Source organism: Diadema antillarum, unplaced genomic scaffold, assembly GCF_040938485.1.
Source record: "Diadema antillarum isolate AM-2024a unplaced genomic scaffold, OU_Dant_1.0 seq00000931_RagTag, whole genome shotgun sequence".
In the NCBI taxonomy this organism is placed as follows: Eukaryota; Metazoa; Echinodermata; class Echinoidea; order Diadematoida; family Diadematidae; genus Diadema; species Diadema antillarum.
Genome location: NW_027271782.1, coordinates 984287 through 1003389, shown reverse-complemented (window position 1 = coordinate 1003389; position 19103 = coordinate 984287). Strand labels below are relative to the sequence as shown.

General features: G+C 41.6%; 1 protein-coding gene across 1 annotated transcript in view; it reads right to left on the bottom strand.

Annotated features, from left to right (window-relative positions):
• Nucleotides 1–16910, bottom strand: part of LOC139741482 (DNA-directed RNA polymerase, mitochondrial-like) — a 40864-nt gene extending 23954 nt beyond the window's left edge. The window contains exons 1-11 of the mRNA XM_071652067.1: nt 16814–16910; nt 14870–15858; nt 14418–14516; nt 13716–13816; nt 12717–12963; nt 9001–9147; nt 7543–7636; nt 6595–6800; nt 5816–5941; nt 5019–5060; nt 4390–4466 (exon numbers count right to left, since the gene is read on the bottom strand). Of these exons, the coding sequence (XP_071508168.1) occupies nt 4390–4466; nt 5019–5060; nt 5816–5941; nt 6595–6800; nt 7543–7636; nt 9001–9147; nt 12717–12963; nt 13716–13816; nt 14418–14516; nt 14870–15858; nt 16814–16910 (2225 nt within the window). The remainder of the gene's footprint in view (nt 1–4389; nt 4467–5018; nt 5061–5815; nt 5942–6594; nt 6801–7542; nt 7637–9000; nt 9148–12716; nt 12964–13715; nt 13817–14417; nt 14517–14869; nt 15859–16813) is intronic.
• Between the last annotated feature and the right edge of the window lie 2193 nt (nt 16911–19103).

The following is a 19103-nucleotide window of genomic DNA, read 5'->3' as shown; positions in this document are numbered from 1 at the left end:
TTGCTCTCACAGGCTCTCTTATATTCCCTTTATTTCACCTAGTATTGGTGATTTAAGTGCATAAGTTTGGTACCAGCTGATTTATAATGTTCCAGAGACCAAAACTGTGCATGTAGGAAACATGGAAACTTGGCAGGTTTCCTGCATTTTGTGGCTGATTTTGGTGACAAATTTCTGTCAGATATCCATTACATTGCATGTGGATGTAGCACAGAGCTCCCCAACCTATTCATCACAGGGGACCTTTCATGCCGTGCGGTCGACTGAGTCCCACTTTGGACTTGAGAATAGCCGGGCTATTGTTCCTGCTAAGGAGCCCTTTCAATGGAACCACACTACCATGACTTTGGGTCTGAGAGTCATTCAGTACTCAGCTGTTTTCCTTCATGGTTTATGCCCCTGCTACAGTACCAATGAATGCCAACTTGAGACTGATGTCTGCCATAGAATCCAGTCACTCAATCTCATGCGTAAACCATGTACTGTGCATGATGAGTGGCAAGCTTCACATCAGCAGCCATGTTCCCGATACTGGAAGTTCGGGAAGAGGAAGCGATGGAGAAAGCGCGGGAAAAGAGGAGGAGGGAGACACGTCGGCCATCTTATTCCTGTGATCACGTCTCAACACAGGAAGTTTTCACAACGTCACCCTGGTCGAAGAGCACTTATTCAGATTCCAACTGAACTCTCCACTCATCGTCTTCAACGCACTTCGAATCATTCCATACATCGTCATGGCCAACATTCTAATTTTAGGATTGGCCATTGGAATGCACGTTCTATGAACAACAAAACAACTGTGCTCTGTGACCTCATTCTGGATAGTGACTTAGACTTAATGATTATAACTGAGTCATGGCTAAGAGGGGATTTCCGAGATGATCATATCCTCGCTGACATTACCACCACGCTACCTAACTACCACATCCAACATGTCCATAGGCACTCACGTGGAGGAGGTATATGTGTCATTCACCGCACCAGCCTGAAGATCACTCTGAACGATGCTCATGTCTTCACGACATTTGAGCACATGGACCTCACTATTCGCATCTCTCCATCTATAGCTTTCAGACTTTGTGCTATCTACCGTCCACCACCATCCGTGAAGAACAAACTTACCTTCGAAGGATTCGTTCATGAATTTTCTGTGCTGCTTGAATCTGTTCTAGTCCATTGTCATCAGCCGTTGTTGATAGGGGATTTTAACATTCAAGTGGATAACGTCAGCAATAAAGATTCCAAGACCTTCTCTGATATACTCTACTCGGCGGGACTTGTTCAACATGTCACCGTGTCCACGCATCTCGCAGGACACACTCTTGACCTGGTCATCACGCGGAGGGATGGACATCCAATTCTTAGTACATCATGTCTCTCTGGACTGCCATCTGATCATGACGCAGTTGTCTGCTCTCTAAATTTTGCACGCCCCCCTTCATCTAAGAAATTGATTAAGTGTCGCAAGCTGAAAGACATCGATGTGGATCAATTCATTGAGGATCTTAGACTTACCATTGGTGATCTTCCTGATGTTGTCAGCCCGTCAGATCTTGCCCAACAGTACAATCAAGTTGTGCGTGACCTTGTCGATAAACATGCCCCGGAAAAGACTGTACTTCTGTCTTTGAGACCCAATGCTCCATGGTATGATAAGGACGTCAAGAAAGCAAAACGTGAGAAACGACGTGCTGAACGCCGTTGGGTCAAGTCTGAAACGCCAGCCAACAAGGAATTGTACCGCGAGAAGTGTCGATTGTATAATGAAATCTTGTCACACTCCAAGTCTTCTTACCTACAAGGTGAGATAGAGAAACTTGACAATAAAGGACTCTTTCAGTGGATGCAAAAACTGACATCTCCACCATCATCTAGACTGAGTCTGCCAAGTCATGAGTCGGACAAACAGTTGGCCAACGATTTCGGACTATTCTTCTACAATAAGATCCAGGCAATAGTGGACAAGTTAGATGGCCATCAAAATGAAATTGAATCCATCCAACGAGAGACCATTCTTGCTACCTTCTCAGAATTCCATCCGGTATCCGAGGATGATGTCATGAATGTTATTAATCAAAGTCCATCTAAATCATGCAGACTAGATCCTGCTCCCACCTGGCTCATCAAGAAATGTCTTGCCGTGCTCATCTCATTCATCACCAGACTTGTGAATATGTCATTGTCTTCAGGGATTTTTCCTTCTTCATTCAAGTCTTCACATGTTACTCCAATCTTGAAAAAACCTCAGCTGGACGTGGACAACTTCGTAAATTATAGGCCAATTGCCAATCAGATGTTTCTTGGGAAAGTGTTGGAACGACTTGCTGCAAGTCAACTACGGGCATACCTTCAAGAACATGAGCTACTACCTCCTCTGCAGTCGGCATACCGTCATGGTCACTCCACAGAAACTGCTCTCCTCAAGGTCTTCAATGACATTTTGCTAGCCTTAGACAATGGACATGAAGTCGTTTTGGTTCTGTTGGATTATTCGGCAGCATTCGACACAATTGGCCATGATACAATGATCCAACGCTTCAGTCACAATTACGGCATTGAAGGAACTGCTCTGACCTGGCTGAAGTCATATTTCGAAAACCGGAAGCAAACCGTCATCATTAACGGCGCAGAATCAGACGAACACCCTCTCTTGTGGGGGGTTCCGCAAGGCTCTGTAATGGGTCCATTGGCCTTTGTCTTGTATACTGGCCCTCTGAGTGAGGTCATCGCGGCTCACAGACATATAAGCCACATGCTGTATGCAGATGATACCCAGTTGTATGTTGTCATAAAACGTAATCATCTAGCTGGCGGTCTTTCATCTATGGAAGACTGTGTGAGGGACATAAAGGCTTGGGCTCGTGGCAACAACATGATGTTAAACGAAAACAAAACAGAAGTCGTCCACATTGTGTCACAATTTCGGAAAAGAATTGAGTCTGTTAGCCTCACCATCGATGGAGCTGTCATAAATGCGTCCAAATCTGCCAGAGATCTCGGCGTTATCGTGGACAACTCCTTGGATGTAAAGGAGCACATTCGCAAGGTGTGCCGGGCTGCTTCTTCTGGCATCTACAGGATCAGGACAATCCGGAAATACCTCAACCAGAGCTCCACGGAACGACTTGTCAATGCTCTTGTAACATCGCATCTGGATTACTGCAACAGTTTGCTCATCAACTTACCTGCATGTCATCTCGCTCCACTTCAGCATATACAGAACACTGCTGCCCGTCTCATCACCTGTACTAGAAAGTATGATCGCATCACCCCTGTCATCCGCAATCTCCACTGGCTGTTAATCCCACAACGAATCAAGTTCAAGATTCTTCTCATCACCTACAACATCATCCATAACCGTTCACCTATATATCTAACTGACCTGATCTCATCGAAACCCAGACCGGATACACACATTAACCTAAGATCATCATCTGCAACCCAACTTAAACTTGGCCCTCGCACCCACAATCGTTATGGTGACCGTGCTTTTTCCGTTTGTGCCCCCCTTCTTTGGAACACTCTCCCTACTCACATTCAGACCTCCACCTCCGTTGACATCTTCAAAAAGAAACTTAAGACTCATTTATTTTTAGAGCAGAATTAATGATTATGTAGGCCCTGTATGCATTTGTAGTAAATTATTTGTTATTCTAAGCTGATTTGTATGTTTGGTTGTTTAGCATTGTAAAGCGCTTAGAAACATGTTGTATTAAGCGCTAAATAAATATTTCATATTATTATTATTAAGGAGTGGACAGTCAAGCACTCTGTGGAGATAGCATAGCTTTTTTTGAACGTGAGTTGAGCTAGGGGTCACTCATTTTGTAACAACCAACATGTTCACCTCGCATCATATGCTACATACAGTTGTCCACGAATCAATAAAAAGAATCAACTCTTTGTACAATAACGTAGTGCATGTTATGCATACTGTAAAAGTGGTTTCTTTCGCGGTGGTTTTATTTTCGCGCTTTTCGCGCTTTGAGGTTGAACCGCCAATTTAACATCACGCGAAAATGTTTTGAACTCGTCGCTTGTACAACGCTATCATTACCGACCGCGAATTTAAACACACGCGAAAAAGTCCGCAACGATGGAAACTGCAAAAGTTTCTGTATGCAAAAGAAACCACTTTTACAGTATTAAACATAAAATACTTCTGGTATGGTATGACCACTTTGCGTTTGAGTGCTCTGGCATGATATGGTATGGCACTGTACGCTTTTGAAGCCCACTGAGAAGTGGTCCACTTTTGGCACAATATAGTACAGTACAGTACACTCTTGGAGCATTCAAACGCTCCTCTAGCACGGGTACAGTACGGAGCACTTTAGCAGGCACTTGAAAAAACTTCAAAATAAAACTGAAAGAGAGTGGTGCACTTACTTTTCTGGCTTGCTGTTGTGCATGTTGCTGTCAATCTTGATTTCTCTCAGCATCATGTCAGCCAGGAGTGTTCCGATCTTTACACGAAAGACAAAAAGAAAAGATTGAAGTAAATGCATGGTAACAAGTACCAGTAACATTGGCAACTAAGGGTCCCTCCTTCTTGGTTATACATTTCTGGTGCTATCTGTGTTTAGTGTGGCTGTAAGGTTTAACTTAATATTGCTATACCCATATCTACTTAATTACAACAAAGAGAGCAACACGAGAATCATGATCTTGTGTGGATACATGTGGACATGCACACAGATACTGGCAGAATTCTGATATTTTGTACAACTACAAATGTATGACTACACAGTGTATAAAAACATAAAACTGCTGCAAATGTGCATACTGAATCTGTACCGTACAAGCAGTATTGGGAGATTGTTTATCTTCTCTACTATATCCATATTACTCCTTACTGCTGGTCATCCCTTCTGATCTTTCATCTTTATCTCTCTTGACAGCATTTCCTCAAACTTACATGATATTGCCAATGACCATCATAACAACCAATCTTCTGACTGTATTCATGACCACATCATTTCACAGAAGTGTATCAGTAAAATTCATTGACTACTCACTCCAAACAGTAATCCTGGTGGCCATGGCTTGGCTTGGAAGCCCTGCAAAAGGTAAATAAATCATAGAAAACAATTTAGTATTCATTACTTTTAATTATAATGATAATGATAATGATGATGATTATGATGGTGACAGTGAGTTTGGGCACGAGTGGGAAACAGGTTTGTTCTAGTTGCAACATAACAACACATACACAGAGTCTGCTTTTGTATTCACACTTATGGATATCTCATCCTGAGAAACGAGTAAGAAGTTATCTGCTTTACCCATTCCTACTACTTTCATATCCACAAGTGGAATCCAGTTTAAATGCCATAGCTGTTGATATAAAATGGGTTATGTAGCAAATCACAAGTGCTGACATGAGTTACATGTACAATTATGTATTTTCTTTCTTTTTTTTCCTGCTTATTCACAGGAGTGCAAAAAATGTGCAGCAAAAAGCATAACTTCTCTGTATGTTATCCTGTGGCCTATCAACAATTGCTCTGTGTAACTGTCAGCACAGCATGGACCCAATTGCTTTGTTTGACACGGTTTTTGGCGAGGCCGATCGAAGAGCGGTCTCATTGTATTGCATTACAAATTTTTAACTGCTGATATCATAGTTCATAGACCCATTTTTATAAAACAAATAATGCACAAGTTTAAGTTTGTGATGTTATTTCTATTCCAATTCTTATTCTTATGCTTATTCTTATTATCATCATTAGCTTCATCATTATCATCACTATCATCATCTGCATGAAAGACATCTTTATGGCCCAATGGTAGGTGACAACCATATTGGCCTCACCTTCTCCAAGGATGAACTCCCCAGCATCTCATCCTCCAGCTGATGGAAGTGTTCCCGTGGCAACCGAACACCACCATCCTGGTGCTCGCACGTGGTCTCCACATATTTCTTGTAGAGTTCTTTGGTCTGGAATGAGGACGCATTAAATACATTAGCTTCAAACTGACTCTACTTAAGTAGCAGTTCACAGGTATTAGGAAAATAGGTTCCATTTCATTCCTTACATTCAATTCCACATGAGGCTTGATATATCTCTCAAATGGATCACAAGGACTAGAGTTTGCAATGTCATATCCTCTACTTTGGTGACATAGTCGTTTGACAAATTTCATGATTCCATGCCTTGCCAGCTGTAAGCAGATTTCAAAATCTGAATCTGAGCACCCAGGAAGAATGCCGACAACACAAACTCACCATTTAGTATGACTTTGCTACCTTTAGTTGCCAAATCATTAAATGAAGAGTTTATACACTCTTTGTAAAAAGTTTTAGAAGTAATCAAAGTTTATCGTGACTGCTTCCAACAAGGAAGATAAATCTAAGACACTTTGAAGACAGGGCTGAAGTCAAACACATTTTAGGTGAAGACAAACAGAGAGTGGGTTATGATGTCAATATTCTTCTAGCCCAGAAATATCATATAATACTCATCTAATTCTGATGGCTTGTACATCTCAATCTACCCTGGATTAGATTTAGAATAGAGACAACACTTGTTGTAATCATGCTGGATGAAAAAACACCAAACTAGTAGTCGGCGAGCCATCAGGCCACCTCACCTGCTCTGAACTCCCCAGCTGCAGCTTGCTGCGGATGCCGTACTTGCGGAAGAGGCGGCTGCCGAGGTCGCGGGCCAGGACCACGGTCATACTGCCCTCCATGGTGGCAGCTACAGTGGACAGAGCCTGCAGCATCATCTCAACGTAGTCATCCACCGGCAAGAGTTTCAGGAATGGGTAGAAGCACATGGAACCGATGTTGGGATCTGTAAGGTCAAAGGTCAATAGATAGATGAAGGGAATAATTCTTTTCCCCATTTTGACTGTCTTACATTTCTTTCAAGAAATACACAAAAGAGTAAAAGTGCTTCACTAGACTCGTAACATCAAAGCCATCTCCAAAAGTAATACTCACACTTATGGCTTTCTCTATTTCTCTACTAAAGTGGATAAAGAATTCTAGCCTTGATGAGTTGTGCATGATTTCAATGATCTGCTTCTGGCCTTTGAGAAACAGATTGTGTAACTTTATTCATGATGGAATATACCTCTTTAGCTTTGTTTCAATATATGATATCCTTTTGGATGTTTTCTTCTTTCTAACATTTTGTCTATACTGTCACTTGACTACCAATGACATCATTGACTTTATTTGTTGAAGTTTACTGTAAGTAAATAAGGAATATCAATCCAATCAGATCGCATTGCATAAATATAACCATAAAAATGACAGAGGGCAAAAATATTGCTTTCTGTGTGTTTCTCCCTAAAGCAGGGTCTTCAATACCACAGGTTTAATGTGTTCAGTGTGGCGTTGTAATTCACCTTACCCACTCACTCAACCCTTTGTGAGCTTTGAGTTTTGATTGCCACAGAAAATCCCATAGCGTTGTACACTCTGTTTGAAGTCCCTAGCATGGAAAGGGTTACAAGGGGTGTCCTTTACTGCTCCAGTGTCTCACATTTCGTAATAACAACGGGAATCTGACGCAATGGTGGAAAACTCACTTTTAAACTTGAATTTCTGACGAGTGATCTCATTCTCCATCGCTCTCTTGAGGGAACTTCTCCACTGCACTCTGTGCCTGTCCAACAGCTTTCTCTGTTGGGAATGGGTAAAGGAAAAAGTCTCATTAGTTGAAAGCATCTGATGCGACTGACTCCTAGTAATTCATCAATTTGTTACCAACCTATCAATGTTCATTTACAGTTCAGATTCAGACAATTACCAACGAGGGTAAGAATTCACACTTCTTTTGTATGCATTTGATTAACAAAGTTAAAAAAATATAGGTACTAGTGAAGACAGAAAAATTGCTTCAAGATAAAGAGAATTTCTGGCATCCCTTTCATTTAAAAACATATTTCCTCTCATTGCATATCTGTTCATATACATTGACTGTAATTATATACAAATTTTTTTTTTTTTTTCTAGCTTTAAACAACACTCTACTGGTCCTCATCATCAAGAATATTCAGTATCTTTAAACAAAAATTCAGGACAAAATTTAACAGGCTTCCCTGAAAAATATTTTCCTTTATGCACAGCGTACAAGAGGATAATATGCAAAGACCCTCCTTTGACAGCATCCAGTTTTCATCAAAGGTTAATTAGTTCAACATACTAAAGGGTCTTGCAGTACACAACCCATGTATGGCTTGAGGGTCTATCTTAAAATTCTGCAAAGCTTAAAACTTATTTTCAGCGGATGAGGCAGACTGGTTTTGCTACAACACACATTTCCCATAGACACCTGCCCGAGCATACTCTGGACTTGTCCTCAATGGGTTAAAAGGTTAAGGGGATGACCTTTGTGAACATGATTAAGAAGAGAAGATCCCAACTAACCAACACTCTTTGTTAAAGCTGAATGGAACAGGTCTCACTGCCTGGCTCCAACCTTCGCTAATTACTTTCACTAATCCCCTAATTCACTTTCACACAATGAAAGTCCAGGAAGTTCATGCTTATAAGCATCTATTGTAGAGAGCACAAGACAAAGACTCTCTGTTTAATGCACTCCACACCCTGAGGCCTGGTAGCAGGGGATTCAAATAATTCATGGTGGATGGTAGATTGAACCCAACTAGCTAGAAGGAATGCAAAATCACTGCTTGAACTTTTTGGGATGGTGTTTGGTGACTGGTTGCTAATCACCTGCGACAAACTACAAGGACAGGGACTTATTCACACCTCTATGATAAAGTTATGAGGGACATATCACTTCACTAATATAGCTCCTTGCTCATGGGGGGGGGGGGGGGGGGGATTAAGAAGGATCTTTTATGTCCCCAAAATTCTGACTCTCTCACCTACTTAAAGGAAGCTCATTTTTATCTCCTACTAAGTGGACAGGGTTTTTGCCTCTCAATACTTGGGGATGGCATAAAAAACACAACAGATTTGTGCAAATGGTATCATCATGGACCATCACAACTCTTGGTAATTCTAGATATGTATCTCACTCTCTGCACTGTCATGGCATCCGGGTCTCCAGTCTCCTCCACGGAGGTCACAGTGACCGTCTCGGCTAGCTCCATGGCCCACTGCTGCTGGAAGCGCCGCTCCACCTCCTCCTTGTCAAACAGCTCTGAGAAGGACATACTTTGGTCCTGTGAAAAACACAGGCATGAGACAGAGAAAAGTTGAAAAAAGAGGAGAAGAGTTTGCGAGGGAGCGTAGCGACCGAGCGGGGGGAGGGTGTGGGAGGGGGGTGTCCCCCCTCCCACGGTGAGGACTTTTTGAAATTCAAGGTACGAAAAAACTCATTTTAATGCATTTTACAACTGAAATTTACTATTGTTATGAGGTACATTTTACAGAGAAACATTGTGATAATTGAACTCATAAATGACACTTGCAAAATCTAAAGGAAGGAATAGTATGCTTAACTGTTGAATACCTAGGACCTACTCAAATGTGAGGCCATAATAAATCACAGTAATGTACACCCAGGTGACGTCTTGCTGGATTCAGTTCATACGGGTACGGGTACAAAAAAAAATCACAGCTTAGCATTGCCATTGTTGGCTGTCTTTACCTCAGTCCATTAACAGTTTACAGTGCGCAGACCAGGCAAAGTATTGCTGATCTTGTACTTGGTCCATGTAGTCTAGTAGAGAATCATGTACCATGGTATGTAAGAGAGCTGAAAATAAATCATACATGCAGCTCAGCACTGTTGACCGTCTCTACGTCCATGCAACAGCTAACTTAGACTACCTATAATACCTTACAGGAGGTACAAAAATTTGTAGACCCGGTTAAGTCCATAAACATTTTCTCGTTGAAGAAAGAAATATTCTCACCGGTCCACAAAATCACGATGACAAATGTAACGTTAGGTCACGCCAACGTAATCAGCGGGATACAAAAGCAGCGCATCGCGTTGACCGAAAGATCGGTCTGTATCTGTCCGTCGGGGAATGTTCCGCGGAGACTGCGTCTGGCTTCACGGATCCCTACGGAGGTCTACGCATCGCGTAGACAGAAAGATCCGTCTGTCCGGAGGACTCTTTTATATTTTGCCATTTATAACGCTGTCCTCCGTATACGGAGATCCGTGAAGCCAGACGCAGTCTCCGCGGAACATTCCCCGCCCGACGGACAGATACAGACCGATCTTTCGGTCAACGCATCGCGCTGAATGCTGCGGCAGCATGCATGCCGAAGCTCCTTGATAGTAATGATACACGTAATACGCAGTTACAGCCTCACGTGTGCCCGTGCATCATATCACACCACACTGCAAGCTACACTAGTATAGTAGCTACAAGTTGATCGACACGCACGTTTCACATCCATTTCACCAGGGAGGTGAGACTCACCTCCCTGATTTCACGCATGAAACATGCAACATCGCACAGCTGCCCGCTGACAAAATGCACTCATCACCATTCACACACGGCGAGATATGGTGGCTGCAAAAAAAAAAAAAAAAAAAAAAAGAAAAAGAGGAAAATCACGGAAATTTTCCCGACTGTGTATTTTCTAACCAGAATTTCAAAATCCGCGGAAATCCGCGGATCCGCGGAGAAATCTCGTGCCTGAAAACAGCCACACAGAGACAATACAGAGTCAGAGAAAAGATAGAGATAGAGATAGAAAGATGACGAAAAATAATGGACAAAAGAATTGACAGAGAGATAAATATATAAACAGATAAACAAATAGGTAGATAGACAGAGATACAGAAACAACAAGGAAAAGTAGAAATTACGCGGTGCGTAATATATGTCCCCGCCGGAAGTAGCATTTTGTAACAAAATGTACAATACAGGTCAAAAAATCAAGGTCAAAGGTCAAAGAAGTCAAAGGTCAAAATTCTGTGTAGAAGTGTTGAAGCCCTCACCTAGTGCCATCACATAAAGCAAACGGAATCGAAATCGGGTTAGAAATGGCGAAGGAGTAGCATTTTGTAGCAAAATGTACAATACAGGTCAAAAAATCAAGGTCAAAGGTCAAAGAAGTCAAAGGTCAAAATTCTGTGTAGAAGTGTTGAAGCCCTCACCTAGTGCCATCACATAAAGCAAACGGAATCGAAATCGGGTTAGAAATGGCGAAGGAGTAGCATTTTGTAGCAAAATGTACAATATAGGTCAAAAAATCAAGGTCAAAGGTCAATGAAGTCAAAGGTCAAAATTCTGTGTAGAAGTTTTGAAGCCCTCACCTAGTGCCATCACATAAAGCAAACGGAATCGAAATCGGGTTATAAATGGCGAGGGAGTAGCATTTTGTAGCCAAATGTACAATACAGGTCAAAAATCAAGGTCAAAGGTCAAAGAAGTCAAAGGTCAAAATTCTGTGTAGAAGTTTCGAAGCCCTCACCTAGTGCCATCGCATAAAGCAAACGGAATCGAAATCGGGTTAGAAATGGCGAAGGAGTAGCATTTTGTAGCAAAATGTACAATATAGGTCAAAGGTCAAGGTCAAAGGTCACAACTGAAATTCTGTGTAGAAGTTTCAAAGCTCCCATGTAGTGCTATCATATAAAGCAAACAGAATCAAAATTGGCTCATAAATGACAGAGAAGTAGCAAATTGAAGATTTTGATCACACACGGACGCACACACGGACGGACACACGGACACACGGACGCTACGACGGACGGACGGACACACGGACACACACACGTACGAAGCCCGTTTCATAGTCCCCTGCTCGAACTCGTTCGGCGGGGACAAAAACAGAAAGAGAGAGAGAGAGTGAGTTAAAGAAACTTAATGAAAATAAGGCACTAATCTGCAAGTTGATCTTTACATTTGATGACTCACAGAGTATGCAAAAAGGTTGTTGTGCATGAAAAAAAGATAATCCTACATGGCTATACAAATTATACACTATTTCACACAAATCATGAAAATCATTTGGGGCTAATTAGCTGACATGAAAAGGAGAGGGAAGCAAAGGCAGACAGGACAGATTGACAGGAAAAAACAAGCAAGGAAAAATTCAATATTTTACAGATATCACATATATTTACACAGAACAACTTTACTCACAATCATCACTGTTTTATTTTTCACATCATTATCCAAATTTTCTACAGATATTTACAAAGAACAACTTTTGCGCTAACGATCATTATGGTTTCATTTATCACATCATAATCCCATCAAAGGTAACACAGTCATCTGTCCTGAGAAAGTCCTCAAAATAAAGTTTACTGTGTGACGTAGAATGACCTTTAACCTCAACATGTAACCCTGTACAGCACCATGACTGAAAGATCCCCAAGTGCACTTCTACCCCAACAATCCCTCCACAGATAAAAAAAACCCCAAAACTGTGCTGCACAGGAGATGGAAGACAGATGGACATCAGACAATGGACAAACAAAATTTTGATCCCATTCACTCACCTCCACGTTCGGTAGGCAAAAACAAATCGTTACTTCTGGCATTATTAATGGTAAGGCATGAAGCAGGAATACAGGGGCAGATCCAGGAATTCCGTCAAGGGGGGGGGGGCAAAAATATTTCTGGTGGTGCTTCTGGGTTTAATCATCTGACAAGCACAAAAAAAAAGAAAAAAAAAGAAAAGCCTCCTGTAAAACTTTTTCGTTCCTCTTGCCACTTCTGGATTTCATCTGCTGACAAGAAAAAAAGTGCCCCCCCACCTGAGCTGCAACTGGAACATACTTCTGGCATAGTTGGTGTTATGGGACAAAGCAGGAACATACCCTTCCTGAGGTAATCCCTGCTGAGCTGCCTTCATACAGGTCTCTCACGATGCCAGTCCTGCACTGCAATCTCTCGGGAGGGGGCGGGACCTTGAAATCTGGCAAGACCTTCTGGATGAGACCGATGACGAGGCGGCGGCCATCTCCACTGAAGGAGCCCTCGCTGAGGACCTCTTCAAGGGCGATGCCCTCCCGCTCCATCTGCTCCAGGCCTTTGTTGACGATGTTGAGATCGGTTTCGGGGCACCTGTAGAAACAGAGCAACATGCTACAAAGACAAGCCTGTCGGTTCACCGTACAACTGAACGCATTGATTTGCTTAAATTGCATTGTGATACACAATTTCACATTTAACATCACATACTTCATTCACATATGCTTTCTATAAAGCAAGGTGCTATAAACTCATGTGCATACTTGCCCACGATGAATGCTACAGGTAGGCAAAGGAAATGTATGGGTACTATCCTGTTATCAATATGAGGTCCTTGCCTAATTAGCCTTCATGTAAATGAGAGAACATGATTTGAAATATCCTGCACTTTGGGAGACATTAAAAAACCCCTTCATCATTCCCCATCCCCCCCCCCCCTCCAAAAAAAAAAAAGACACCCCACAAAAAATCAACAATAAAAAGAAGGAGTACAAACAAAACATGGTGCTCAAATCACAGACTGGCCTAAAATTGTATGTCCTCTGGAGTGACGAGAGAAAAAAAAAAGCATGAGAGAAAATAAAAAGAATGATCAAAACACTTTATGAACTAACATTTTAAACCAACTCCATTGCTACTTACTATCACAATCATCCAGGACTTACCAGTCAATGTATTCCTTCATTGGCTACAAATGGAACAGAGAATACACCTGTACTGTGATATTCATTACTCAATAATCTATAGGCCATACATATCCTCTTTTTCTTCCCTGCTTATTCCTTTTTCTGTCATTCTCTACTGGAAAAATTCCATACAATGAAGATATCGCTGGTCACACAGACCTGGCAAGGCATTCCAGAGAAGCAGCGTACGTCTGGCTGTTGGAGGCAACATTCTTGGACACCATTCTGGCCAGCAGGTGGCGCACTCCGTCCCACTGTCCCTGTTAATGTGACAGAATTTGTGGTTTGAGTTAAAAGGAAACTGTGCGCCACACCCACACAGCATCATCGATAGTTAAAAACAAGCACAAAATCAGTAAAACTTTATATAAAAGACAAATAACAACAACCATTCCTAATTTTGAAGTTACTCCCGCTAAGGCTGGTATTGAATATTGAAACTATCAACAACTTAACTAATGAAGGCGAGAAGCATAAAATTATGTACAATACTTTTCAGGCCAAATGACAATGCTGTAAGTACAATCAACCTTGTGTAAGTCGAATCTATTTGGACTGAAGAAATAGCTTTGACTCCGAGAAAATTAGACTTATGAGGGATTAAAGTCAAAAGAATATAGAGAGAAAAGGACTTGAAAAGACCTTCGACTTAAGCGATTATTCGACTTATGCAAGGTCCACTTAAGCAAGGTTGACTGTGCCTCCTTTGCAAAAATTGGTCATTTTTGACAAGTGAAGAAATGAATAACCAATGTCTTACAACAGTTACAAAGGGTAGCTTCATTTTGCAAATGTGTTTCAACACTCACACAAGTTTTCACATCATGATATCATAATCAAGCATACAGAGAAATGGTTTACCTTCCTAGCATATGCATGGATAATTGTGTTGTAATCTTCCACACTCGCCCCCGAGTTTAACTTCTCAAATACCTGCAGCATGGCTTGAGCTGTCTCAATCTGTAAAAGCGAGAAGAAAATAAGGGGTTGTTACTTTTCAAACATTTGTATTTCTGCATGCCTTGCATACATTCAGGCACAGAGTACCGTATATGCCGAATATTTTGCAAGGCATTTATTTTTGTGAATTTCGCGAGTTTGGTGCTATTCACTATTATCTGTGATAAGTGGCATCTCACACATAGCTTCGCCTGCATATTTGACAGGACAAAAAAGATTCTGAATACCAACATTGACCCATCTTGCCATCTGTACGCATTGAGGGCAGGGGGCAATTGTAAAGACAAAATGTCAGTTTTAAATAAGCTGTGCTTATAAGAACGATGAAAACACACATGGATACTAATACTTACTTTATCAATGAAGACACAAGCATCAAGATATGGCCTCAGGTACAAGTCCGGGTTCTCTGAGAACTGTTTGCGACTGTTTCTCTTCCACTGCTGAGGTCCTCCTTTAACTGTTTCATCTTTAGCTCTCTTCCTGCTAGTCTTGCTCTCAGACCCTCCTGTGAAAGTCAGACTGGAGTCAAGCCCCTCGACGTCCGAGATGCTCTCAATCAGCTCCATGTTTCGGTCAAGGACATCGCCGTCGAGATCGTGGGCATCCAATCTAAGTGGGTGACTCGCACCGGGGTCACTGGAGGTGTGTGCCTCCGAGAATTTCTGCTGGAGGGTTCGACTCTGATGGGACGTCCTCATGTTATGAGTTCTTCCCCGAGGTGCTGTCTGTATGTGATCCCCCCGTGGGTCACGGAGTGATGGACAGCGTTCATCCCACTGACCAGTTGCGGCTAACCTATCTTCCTCTGTAGGCATAATGGCAGCTGCTTTGGTGGTTTTTTTAGATGATGCTGGCAGTGATGGTGACAGTGACGCATCGTGTGATGTTGCTGGAGCTGCAGTGATATCTTTTGACTTGACAATCATTTTGTCCAATACACTTGTTGCTCTCCTATTCTTCAAGGCACTTGCCACTCTGTCTTTCTGGATGACTTTACTTTTGCTCTTGGTAACATCTTCTGCACTTTGTGCTTTACCAGTAGTTCTTTTGGACTTTACCTGTGAACTCTTAGCCGATGCATTTTTTGACTTCACCGAAGATGTCCCTCCCTTTGAGTCCTGAGTACCCTTCTTCAAAAGTCCTTTTAAAGTCTGGAGTTCTGCGGCACTCTTCACAGGTTTTTTAGACTGTTCTACCTTATTTTGGGTTGCAGACTTTCTTGCCTTTATTGCACTTGACTTTATTGCTGCATTTGATGGTTTAGCGCTTCTCGATACTGACTCCTTTTGTGGGCCTGTTTCTGCAGCTCTGGAGAGCTGGAACAATCTGTGCTGTAGGGCTACATAGTGAATCAGAGAACGATGAAAACAATGTATATTGACATAAAACTGTGATACCAATATAAACATGTGTTACTCCTTTATGCATTATACACTTTCAGGAATACATGTGTAGGTGGTTCATTTTTTATCACATTAGAAATATACATTCTGCCTGTCCCTATTGATTTGTGCAGCAAAGTACTTCAGAACTATTCAATAGATTCCTGTGGATCTCTTCGAATAATATACCATAACCAAATTATGACTGAAATTATACTCACGATATTCATAAGCGGTGTTACAAAACTGGCTATGATTACCAGACTTATTATTAGCAAAGTTCTGTGTCTGAACAAAATTAGAACTTTGAACATCTTTGTGCACATGACAACAGAAATTGTCAATTTTCTTAAAATCAATGTGTGCAGCTACCAGAATGTTACTTTTTAAGTCACGGACGGCATGGAATTGCTCTCCTGCAGTACTTTTGAAGATACAAATTTCTTGGAAGCATCTAGACTATATTTTGGTATATTAGTTTACTCACACTCTTCAACTATAAAGGATGCACTTCTACATAAGAAGAGGATGGGGAAGAAGATGAAGAAGAAGAAGAAGAAGAAGAAGAAGAAGAAGAAGAAGAAGAAGAAGACTTTTTTGACTTTTCAAAATGGTACTTTTTTTACATTACTCTTGAACACTATTCACATGGTGAATATGGTGTTTGTACATACAAATTATTTAAAAAGGGGGGGGGGAAACATATTCGCCCTCGACATTTTCATATTTTTTTTTTTCATTTTAACATAAGAAGAAGAAGAAGAAGAAGAAGAAGAAGAAGAAGAAGAAGAAGAAGAAGAACAACAACAACAACAACAACAACAACAACAACAACAACAACAACAACACCTACATTATGTAGTATGTACTTGCATTAGCTGTATACATTATAAATACGGCATGCTGACTTACTGTGGCTGAGTTCCGTGCCAGGTTCTTGTGCAGGTTTTTCGTGGGAGTACTCCACAATACGAATCGTCTTCGCCTTGCACCTTCTCGGTTGGCTCATAGACACATATCTTCTAGGATGAGACACTAAAAAAGAGATAACAAACACATGCCTACATAAACTACTTAGTACAATCGCACTCCTACATGGAGGGCCTCTACATTTTTTTTTTCTGTCAAAGTCCATTGGGGTAGGGCCCTGGGGGTACAACTCATAAGGAACATATGAATTCATGAACATGAACAATTACTGATTACACATGTAATTCCACACCGCAACAAATTTCACTCTATAAACGAGTAAAGACAGACAGACAGACAGAGTAGTAGATATTACTTCAATTCACACCTAAAAACAAGCAGGCATGTTACTAAATTCTACAGTTAGGTGTTTCACAGCATGGATATTTGCAGCAACTATGTGGTATACATGCCAACTATACAGTGCTGGGCTCCATTTCGTATAAAGCTGATATGAAAGTAAATTTAGAGCTAACTCTTGCTGAAATGACAATTGTCATGGTAAGACAAGAATCCAGCTTTCTGATTGGCTGTTGCTATGGGACTGTTGCCATTCCAGTAAGAGTTGCTAGATCCTAACATCTGTGCTTATTAAGCCTTACAATCGTGGCGAGTGGTTTGTGCGGCACAGAGACGAACGCAACATGCTGCCTCCCCCATTCTGTATCAAATGTCGTGACACCGAATGAGAATAGCGCTGGCTCCATGGGTCAGCGAACACCACTGCGGCTCAAAATCACCTGACCCAAAATGGCTGTCCGAGCCATGCGAGCTTCCGAATGGACGCACACTCTCAGTGCGCATGCGCATGAAGAGAGGCCAAAAGAGCCACGCATCTTCTGGCCTCGCTCCTCCAATCACCGCAGCTCGCGGTCACAATGTTTGTGTATGATGCGTACACTCATACACACACACACACACACACACGTGTCTCAGTGGCAGCATTGTCCCACACGTTTATGGATATAGCACTGCAGTCTGGCATTGCGCAATTGCATGCACAAACTTCGTTCGTTCGGGAGTTTACGAAATAACGTTCGGGGTTAGGATCGTCCAACTTTAATTTAAAGGACAAGTTCACCTTCATAAACATAAGGATTGAGAGAATGCAACAATATTAGTAGAACACATCAGTGAAAGTTTGAGGAAAATTGGACAATCGATGCAAAAGTTATGAATTTTCAAAATTTTTGTGTTGGAACCACTGGATGAGGAGACTACTACAGCATGTGAGTCATATGCGTACAACAGTATAAAGAAAATGTAAAAGAAAATTCAACATATTTTCACTTTTTTCCCATAATAAAAGAGCTCTTGACTTGCCGCTTTCTAAAGGCAGGGGGAATAATATTACCCATAACATTTGTCGGTAACGAGTCAGGGGAATGTGTACTTTTTTCAAAAGATGGCATTTTGTGAAATTCTCTTTATATTTTCCTTATATTGTTGTACGCATGTGACATCTAGGTTATTCATACACTGCAGTAGTCTTCTCATCCAGCGGTTACTGCACAAAAACTTCAAAAATTCATAACTTTTGAACGGATTGTCTGATTTTCCTCAAACTTTCAATGATGTGTTCTACTAATATTCCTACATTCTCTCAATCCTTATGTTTATGAAGGTGAACTTGTCCTTTAAATGAAATGAGACCCTAGTACCGTGATTTCATGGGGTCGGGCTAACTCGGCCCACGGGACATCTCGTCCCACCCGTCGAGGGTGGGCCGAGTTGTCCCACTCGTTGGTATCGATAGTGATCATGAGCGCTCGTCTGTGTTTGAGTTTATTTCGTCTTTATGACGTCTTTTCTAACCGTAATATTTATGGAATTGTGCTCAGTGGTTTCTGTAAAGAATATTTGCCAACTTTTGGGGGATACAACGACGTAAAAATGAAATTTCAGACGTTTTTATCGCGGTTCGCGATCCCCATAGGTTCACGTTCATTTCGCGCGGTGGGCTAACTCGGCCCAGCTAAGTTTTAGCTGTTGTTTTGTCAGTAAATCTCCGTAAAACTATCAATTTTATCATGTATGAAGGTGTATTCAGGGTTCCTTTAACTAATTTCATCTTCGAGGGAATTTAATTTTGCACATATTTGGTGAAACGTTGGATATTTGTTCGCATGATTTCATCTTTGCCGTGTCCGCACCGCACTGGTCTCGCCACTGCAGCTCGCTCACACACACAGTGGCAGAGCTGAGCTGGCAGCGCCATGCCCACTCGGGGAGG